The sequence below is a fragment of the Cotesia glomerata genome, linkage group LG3, assembly GCF_020080835.1.
Source record: "Cotesia glomerata isolate CgM1 linkage group LG3, MPM_Cglom_v2.3, whole genome shotgun sequence".
Classification (NCBI taxonomy): domain Eukaryota; kingdom Metazoa; phylum Arthropoda; class Insecta; order Hymenoptera; family Braconidae; genus Cotesia; species Cotesia glomerata.
This window is the reverse complement of record NC_058160.1, coordinates 11346661-11356272: the sequence shown is the minus strand read 5'-3', so window position 1 is coordinate 11356272 and position 9612 is coordinate 11346661. Positions and strand designations below refer to the sequence as shown.

General features: G+C 30.3%; 2 protein-coding genes across 3 annotated transcripts; both read right to left on the bottom strand.

The window, feature by feature from the left end:
• Positions 1–1763: 1763 nt before the first annotated feature.
• Positions 1764–3241, bottom strand: LOC123261223. Of its 2 annotated transcripts, none has more exons than XM_044722769.1 (2): positions 2261–3241; positions 1764–1901 (listed from the first exon to the last, which is right to left on the bottom strand). In XM_044722769.1, exons 1-2 carry the CDS (start codon positions 2671–2673, stop codon positions 1898–1900), a joined length of 417 nt encoding a protein of 138 aa, XP_044578704.1. In that variant the 5' UTR covers positions 2674–3241; the 3' UTR covers positions 1764–1897. The 2 variants fall into 2 exon arrangements, with proteins under 2 accessions (XP_044578704.1, XP_044578703.1); XM_044722768.1 differs by lacking the exon at positions 1764–1901 and adding an exon at positions 2059–2187.
• Positions 3242–7409: 4168 nt separating this feature from the next.
• On the bottom strand, positions 7410–9225 carry LOC123260592. Its single transcript, XM_044721773.1, has 4 exons — positions 8443–9225; positions 7829–8050; positions 7547–7721; positions 7410–7484 (listed from the first exon to the last, which is right to left on the bottom strand). Exons 1-4 carry the CDS (start codon positions 8523–8525, stop codon positions 7410–7412), a joined length of 555 nt encoding a protein of 184 aa, XP_044577708.1. The 5' UTR covers positions 8526–9225.
• Positions 9226–9612: the final 387 nt, after the last annotated feature.

The window sequence follows — 9612 nt, the reverse complement described above, 5'->3', positions numbered from 1 at the left end:
AAAAAACAATTAGTTCAAAATTTATTATCTCTTTAAAAAACCATTTTATATCATTATTATCTAATAGAGATATAATATTCAGGTTTGAATCATTCAAATAATTTTTAATTCGATTATGGCTACATCAAAATGTTAAAAAATCACCCTCTAAAAAATATGGAGTTAGGCATATTGCTAATTAGACCGTCGATGTGCTGATAAAATTTAATAATTTCAAGTAAATTAATTGTTATAAGTGAATATATTTAATTAATACGGTCAAATAAAGTTATGAATTACTGTTATAATAAAAAATTTTGGAAAAAAAAGTACCGTAAGATTAAATAAAATTTTGCAACCTCAAAATACCGTTCTGCTTACAGTAAACATAGTCGGTAGTCTGGCGCTCCGTTTACAACGGATTTGAACGGAACTTGGCGCCAGATTCTACCGAATCTGTGGATTTTTTCGATTTAGATTGAGTATGGTATTTATGTACTTTGTTTCACTGAATTTGAATCTGAAATCTTGTCTCTTTAACGTTTTAAAATTAAAAAAAATCTCAAAAAACCAAAAAAATCAGGAAAATTACAGTTATAAATAGGAGAAAAAAATCTATTAGATACGATTGTTAATTACTTGGGTGCATTTTCATAAATGGAATATGATCTTAGAATTAAAAAATGTATTTATTTTTAATTTACTCGATACCTACCCTTTATTTCACTTGTCTTGATAAAATCGTTTTCCTTGTTCTTCGCTGTAGTCTTCAAGATTTTCAGGAAAGTGATCGACATGAGAATCCATGAAATGTAGTTTGAGGTTTATTAAGCAACCTAAGAAAGGAAACCCACTGCGTAGGTCATTTGACGATAAAAAAATTCGATACAAACGAATGACAGTCCGAAATTCGAAAATATGGTTTCGTACTGTTTCCTTACATGCTATTTTTTAATGATTTTAAAATTTTGTCAATTTTTTAATTCTGAGATCATATTTAATTTATGAAAATTCACCCAAGTCATTATCAATCGTGTTTAATAGATTTTTTTTCTCATATTTATAACTATAATTTTCCCGATTTTTTTCGTTTTTTTGAGATTTTTTCTTATTTTAAAACGTTAAAGAGACAAGATTTCAGATTCGAATTCAGTGGAACAAAGTACATAAAAATCATACTTAATATGAATCCAAAAAATTTTTTTTATCTCGATAATTTCGATTTTTCATGATTTATTTCAATTTTTTTGGGTTTTTTGCTATTTTTTCAAATTTCGACGGCTCAGTGGGCTGATGAACGTTAAGATTCAGATTCAGTGAATTGAAATACATAAAAATCATACTTGATCTGGATCCACAAAATTTTATTCATCGCTAAAACTGCAGTTTTTCACAATTTTTTGGGTTTTTGGATTTTACTCAGAATTTTGAGGGTGTACGGGCAAAACTGACTTCAGATTCGGATTCAGCGCGTCAAAATGCATAAAGATCTGTAGGTACAGTCATAAGTACTGACAACTTTTTTTTTTTGTGTGCCGGTGTTATCTAACAAATAATTCTCAATATAAATAACGAATTAATTCATCTGATAATTTTTCCTAAACTTAAATTCGATACAATAAATTAACTGCGTAGAATTATTTCAATCTTAATAAATAATATATACTAAATATCTCAAATTAAATTAAGGGGTTACATGGGTTTCGTAGGGGAAAAAAGGCCTATTTTCAATAATTTTTTTTCTATATAAAAATTATTTATTTAATTCAAACTTTTTTCTGTCTTAAAGATACACATTTAAAGAATAATTTCTGAGATTTTCAAAAAAAAAAATTAAAACTCCGCCATTGTGACGTCATTTCCGGTGACCTCTCGAAAAAAAGGTACGTCCGCGCTGTCAGCATAACTCCTGACAGGATCATCTAAAATGAAAAAACAAAAATACGTGTTTTAGTTAAGACCATAAACTCGTGATTAAATGGAGAAAAAAAAAAAAAAGTAGAAATTGGAATTTTGGCAGACCTTTTTCCAAAAAAATGATAATTTCGGTCAAATTTGCTCGACATTTTTTTTTTTAAATAGTTGTAATTGAAAAAAAAAAATCCTCCATACAAGCACGAGTAAATTATATCTCAAAAACCTGTGTAAAATTTCATCACGATCGGTTGAGTAGTTTCTGAGAACTTTTGACAGCCGACTTTGAAAACACTGTTCCGAGAAAAACGCGTTTAAAGTTTTGAGTAACAATAAAAGTGGAAAAAAAATGTTTTTTGTAACTTACAGTGAATCGTCGATTCCTGGGCCATAAATTAAAGATCCTGCAGCAGTTGCAATATCCAAGGCATCCTTTAGCTCCTGTCGATGACAGATTCTGGCTTCGTGAGTCTCGCTCGCAGATTTTTTTTCGGCTGCGCACACACGGTTTTCATCCGACATTCGGGCATATTCGTGGGAGTTTCGGCCTAATTTTAAATCCATACCGTGCATAATCAATAATAAAGCTGATGTTCCTTCATTGAAGATACAAGCAGTGACCAATGCCGCAATATTTACAATCTTCAAACCAGCAGGAAGTATTTTTGGAGTAATTTTCCAGATCAACTGGTTGAAGCTCTCGTTGTTATTTTGTGTGAAACCACCAACACACCGTTCTAGAAGCTCATCCTTACTGAGATTTTCATATATTGGTTTCATAGCACGTGTTCTTTATCATCACATTTTAATTTTTTTTTGCTGAGGTGCTCGTGAAGGAACTATCATCAGTTTCCGGATTTTTACCATTAAAGGACCGTCTCCTTCTTTTCAGTCTATCTTTTCTACGAGCTCCAAGGGCTAACTGTTTTCTTGTAACTTTATGCATTGTTTATCAACTTCACAACTGACACTAGATAACCACTAATAATACCACGTTTTTAATAAATTTTATAATAGAAACTTGGGATAACCTAAAATGAACCTCGTCCTTCAATGAGTATTCACCAAATAAAATATTTCAAACTAGTTGTCCTTAGGAAGTGAAAGTTATAAACAACAATGACAGACAAACAATAGACGAGCAGCTGCTCACTATACCTGAGGCACGCTGACCCTTCTATACCTGACTTGGAGCGCACACCTTCCAAAGGCTGTATCTCCGAAACTATTATTCAGATCGACTTGAAAATTTAGGATATTATTCTTGAGATGTTGTAGAAATTATTAAGCCAAAAAAAAAATCGATTTTTTGAACACACGAAACCCATGTTACCCCTTAATTACCATAAAAATTTCCTCGATTAAATCTATCGTAATGCGTTAGAATATCAATACTTAAATTCGCAATATTAGTACGAGAGCTAGCAAAGTCAGGAAAACAAGCATTTCAGGTAGGTCAGTTTTTAGATATTCTATCTCTCTCACTCTTTCGCACGTCATTTAGGCTATCTGACTGGCGGTAGTGGTTGGGTTCATCAGTGCGCATCCTATCTATATAGGTAAAATATCGATTTTTCAAATCATTTTAAGGAGTTTTTTTTTTTTAATTATTTTTATTAAACTTTTTGCAACATAAATCTATTATTGCCAGGTATTTTCATTGCTGTTCAAACTGTGCCAGACGCTAATTTTGAATTAGAAAAAAAATTTTTTTCAAAATATTTCAGTATGGCTCAAATTTTTTTATAATGTTATCTAAGTATCTAAAAACCTAAAATTAATTTGCCAAACGATAATTCGGTTGTTAAACCTTCAGCCAGACCGATTTAAAAGTGGATAGTGATGTAGTATCATTTTGCTTGGTCTAAAAATAGTTGTCGAATAAATTACAGAGAAAAAATTAAAAATTATTTTTGACCATTTCGACAGGCTAATTGATACTCTTCTGATTGCTCTAGGAGTTTAAAAGGTCGAAGTTTACCTTTTCGGAAAAGAGCTGGTGTGTAGTCGCATCCTGTGAGTTGTAACGGAGTGATTGTTACCCGTTAAAAGCCTATTTATCCGCAGTCATTAAGTTATCGACGGATCACAGAGCGCTGTGATCTGAAGCCCTCATAGTCATAGTTTGAGACTTTTAAGTGAGTCCCCAAGGTGAAGTCGCAGTGAGAGTGAAGAGAGCAGAGGAAGAAAAAAACGCACCAACAAGATTCGGAAGGTTCATTGTGACCGAACAGTCGATCCAAGTGGACACGCAAAAAAGTAATAAACAGCTATCCCAGGTAATTATTTCATTTCTCTCGACTTCTGTGGAACGAAGCAATGAAAACTTAATTAATCATTGCTTGCTAGGCCTTTCTGTCAGCTTGCATTAGTTAATTTAATTTGTAATAAGTACTAATGCCGATTTGCAGTTACAGGTAAAATATTTGCCGGGGAGTACGTGACGCGACGTGGTGACCAGGTCTTTGCCGCCAAATCAAGTACCTCGCTAAGGAGAGATTTTTGTACCAGCATCAAAACAACGAGTTACAGCTCGACGAGGGAGTGCACAATTAAAATTATAATAACTCCAGGTACAAATATTATGTCTACATAATCTCTCGGTGGTGCGGCGTTAGACAGGCACTCAAGTCGGCTGGAGGTCATCGCCATTTCGCGTTCGGTCACAATCATTAGTTTAAGAATTTAGTCACTAGAATATACTTAGAATATTATTAAGAATATTATCTAGGATATTCTTTAGAATGTCTATAAGAATTTAGTCACTATAATTTACTTAAAATATTATTTGGAATTTATTTATTTAGAGTTTATTTATTTAGAATTTATTTATCAGAAATATTTAGAATGTTATTCAGAAAATGATTAAGAATTTATTTAACATAATATTCAGAATAAATTTAAGAATAATCGAGACAAGTCCAGAAGCAAAATCAGAATAAAATTAAGAATGAATTTAAGAACAAGTCAGAAATAAAAGTACTAAATATTTAATTAATGAAACCAGGAATTATTTCGCTTCATTAATTTACTACGTAGGCAGAGTTTGGATTGACTTTACTAGGAATACTTTCGGTTGGTCAATTCATGACTTCGGTCCCATGTAAAACGAATTGTCTTTGGTAATTGAGTTAAGTGAATTTATTTAATTAATTCCATAAAGAAAAACCAGTAAAACGTTTTAGAGAAGTTTTAGTAGAATCATTTGAAGTTAAATTAATTTAAATCAGTAAAATAAATTATAATAAAAATTTAATTGTTTAAAATAAAATTTGTTTGTAATACAATTAGAATCAGTCAAAATCACTAAAATTGTTAATGTAAATTATTTAATTGAAAGTAGAAAATAAAACTTGTAAAAATTCGTCAGACAAAAAATTACACCAAAAACTTGCGACAGAGACGCAAGACCGAGCGAGAGCGTCAGCCATCTTGTCTCGCGCGAAGCGCTGAGTATAGGACACTCAAGGTCGAGACTAAAATCTTACGGTGTTGCTAGGCAGAATATAATCCTCAGTTAAAATAGAATAAAATAAAATAAATGCTAAGTTTTACAAGCAAACACAATAGAAAGAAAAAGGAAATAATTTAGGTAAAATAAAACTCGGTCATTCAAGGACAAGTAAAATAGTTTAGTCAAAATATCAAATAAAATCAATTGATAAATTTTTAGTTCATAAAAATTAAGTTCTTAATTAAATAAAATTAACTCATAAATTCTGGGAAAATAATTCGGACTAAATTAACAACGACCTAATAAAATATTTAATAAATCCTGGTAAAATAAATTAAGTAAATTTAATGTTAAAACTTGGAAAAATTAATTGGTAAAATCTCGGAAGTAACCAAACATTGTTGGCAGATTATGAAGACCTCTGTCAATAGATTTTAATCAATTAATTCAAGATATGAAGACCTCTTGTAATTAAATATTTATTGTTGTATTATTAAGACCACGGCAATAAATTAGTTAATGATTTTAATTTGAAATTTGGAATTAGGATTTATAATTAAGTTGGGATGAATGGAATAGTAATTTTGGGAAATAAATATATAAATTTTAATCTGTAAAATCCAGGGAAATATTTAGTGTGTTTGGAAATTAATTAATAGTGTGGGTGGGTTAGTATTAAGTATTGTAGTGTTGCCTAGGGATTCATGGTATCCTCCTCTGTTTCCTGGGCACACTTAGTCCTTTGCATAGACACCCAGGTGGGGGTGCAATAGGCGTAAGATGGAAAATTAAATATTGTGGGTGTGTGTGGAAAATATTATTGCAGTGTAGCCTAGGGATTCATGGTATCCTCCTCTGCTTCCTGGGCGCACTTAGAAGCCGTTGTATAGACGCCGGATTTGGTGTACAACGGTAGTAAGTTAGAAACTGCGGTATAGACGCTCCGAAAATGACCTTGCATCTGGTGAACTATTGCCATTTTTAAAAATATAAGCTCATCCTGACATTACACTCATCGAGACCTTTTATTTGAGTACCAAAATCAACTTTTCATATATTTATGAGTAGTTCCATTACTTTTCGAATATTTTCTCGGGAGGGGTCAATCGATTTCGCTGAAACATAAGATTCTTGAAGTATCTTATAAAGTATCCCCACAAACCAAATTTCAACCCTCTAATCCTTATAAGTCAGGAGAACGAGCCATTTGAAGGTTCAAAAATCTTATTTTTAGCCTACATTTAAAAATTCAGTTCTCCAATACTTCAAGCATGAATCGAATGATTTATGTCAGGTCTTGTTGAGTACATTCTCTAGTATCTAGAAAAAAATATCGTATACCCCTAGACGGCTGAACCTTGTTTTATTTCACAATTAAAAACAATGACAATTCCAGTAAAATTACAATTTTCAAATCGTCACCAAAAATTTCAGTCTCAACCGATTTTCTTCTTTGAGGTCTCATTTTTTTCATTGATGTATGCCCTTTGAGTGATATACTTCATAAGATCAATTTACATGCAGAAATCGGAAATATTTCATCTTAAAGTTGATGACTTTTCAAAAATCGCTTATTTTAACCGCTTAGTACACATTTCTGACTACTCCAAATTACATAAAAAATGCAGGAAGGTGTACTGTTTTATATCTAGAATAATCCCTCAAGTGGATTTTTTCGGCCCAAACTCTGGCAATTTCCTATAAATATTTAAATATTGGTAAAATCGATGAAAATCATTATTTTCCAATTCAATTATGAAGTTGCTTATTCTTTTTTTTATTGCTTATTTTGGCCATATTAATTTATTACACGATTAAAATTACGTAAATGTAACGTAAAAAACTCAACAAATATTTTTTCAATATAACCATTATATACTGCGTATATTTTTATTTTGAATTTTTTCTTTTTAAATAAAAAATATTTTTCACGTTAATAATTAAAAATATTCTTATGTATACAACGTATTCTGTGTCTACACAAGGAAGCTCACAATTCTTATGCACTTATTAATAAAATTTGAGAAAACACTATTAATGAAAAAAATTTTTAATTATGTTATCATGTAACTTCAAACAGCGATGAAATTACTGAGAAAGTATTTGGAGATCTAAAAAATACACTGCTTTTTTCACACTATTGATAATACTCATTTTATTGTTTTATTCATAATACAATTATTTTTTTGGCAATAGAACTTTTATTTTTTTTGAACAATCGTCAAACGAAGTAATTTTTGCCTGGAAAAAATTGTCTTCAACTGGTATAAAACAATGATATTTTCTTGTATTTGTTAAAGTTTTTACCGTTGAGAATCGACGTTTTAATTTTCTTTCATGCTTGTTTACTTCGCTATGTGGCACCCACAAAACTCTGAAAGTCAACATTGATTTCATTAATATTATTATTTAATTCAATAATTTTATTCTAAATATTTAATATCAATTTTTATGGATGAATTAAAAAAAAAATATATTTACCCGATATTCTTGCAGTTTTGAACTGCATATTCATACATTTGTAAGGCATTTGTAATTTGCTCTTCTGGTGAAGCTCGTAGACAATATCGCATAACGGATCTTTTAATGATCCCACCAATTGCATCACAAAGAGATTTACCATGACTTGTCGCAAAAAAATTGTATGATGTCACTTTAATGTTAAAGTCTTCATCATGGCAGTATATATTTGCTAGATGGTTCCTAAAATTAAGTATAAAAATCAATTGTTGGCAGGAATAGATAAAGGCGTAATATATGTATTGAATATTCTACATCCAGACTACTTTGTTCAACTTGTACTTTTAATTAATACGGGTTAATGTTAAGTGACAACGAAAAACATTAGTCCCTACTCATCTACAACTTTTGAATAATATTAAATAGATATTTTGTACTTAAGACAGTTTTAGTTGTTATTGTATTTTATCAGAAAGTAATATTCGAAAAATTTAAGTGACAATAATATAAATCCAACATTTTTTTTTTAATTAGTCGTGAAAAAATAATGAATATTTTGCGCTTAACAGAATACTTTAATTAAAAAAAATACGTTATTAACAACAGACTGCTAGTAGATTAAAATGTCTTATTACTTGTTTTTGTATTGACTTGGTGCTCCATCTGAAAAGTATATGACTTTTTTAATCGAGCCTAATTTTTCTTTTATCGTTGACATCAATTTGTCTATGAACGCGTGTATTGTTTATGCATAATGATCCGTAGTATCACTTATTATGCAAAAATTAATGTTCGATACTATATTTTTGTCATTTTTATAATATATAGCAAAAGGATGAATAGTTGCTTGAGAGTTATTGTAATAAAAAGCTTGAACAGAATTCTGAATGACGAAGGAGTAATTTTCGGAAAAATCCATCATAATAATGCATGTATCTGCTTCTAAATTAGTTTTGCAGTAACTCAAATATCGTTTTTGAGCATCTGCTACATAATGATGCTGAGTCAAATTCCAAATATCACTATACAATCCTGATTTAAAATCATCAGTCTTTTCTGTGACAGTTTTTAATGATGCTCGAGTTCCTTCATCTATCCAACTCTTGTAACTGATATTTTCTTTCTCAAATTCTATATCATTTTCTGCAAAGACTTTTTTTATTCCCAATATTTTCGGACAATCATCACATTCATGAAGCATACAATTTCTATTATCGATGTTACAAACAGTACTGTGTAATAAATCACGGTACTTAATTTTTCTAGTTACAGCATAAATTTTAAGTTTTACATTTTCATGTTGCGCACAGACACAGATGTTGTGGCTTCCAGGATCTCCCGCATGAATAATTTCGATTGGTTTCAAGGAAGCAAAGTAAGAAAACTTAGGTAACTTTTCATTAGTACCTGAATTATCATCAATGAATTTAAGATACAGATCATGTACCGTATACAACAATAATTTTTTCTGAATAAAAGTTATCTGCCCTTGTTCATTTTTAGCAGTAACGTAATCCTTTTTTCCAGGACAAGTAGATGAATTTTTATCACTTTTGTAGTAATCTATAATCTTTTCTTGCATTTCTGGACCAAATTTCAAATTTTTTTTTCTTTCGTGGTTTTTAAGATTTTCTGGATAACCTGGATTATAAATAAATTTGTGATTAATATTGACCAAATTACAATGCATTAGAAAATAATTGTTAATTCTTGATAACTTACCTTGCATTTGTTTAAATTTATTCAACTTTAACCACATATAATTCGTGCAACTGAAATACTGTGAAACTTTCGGTAATATCCAG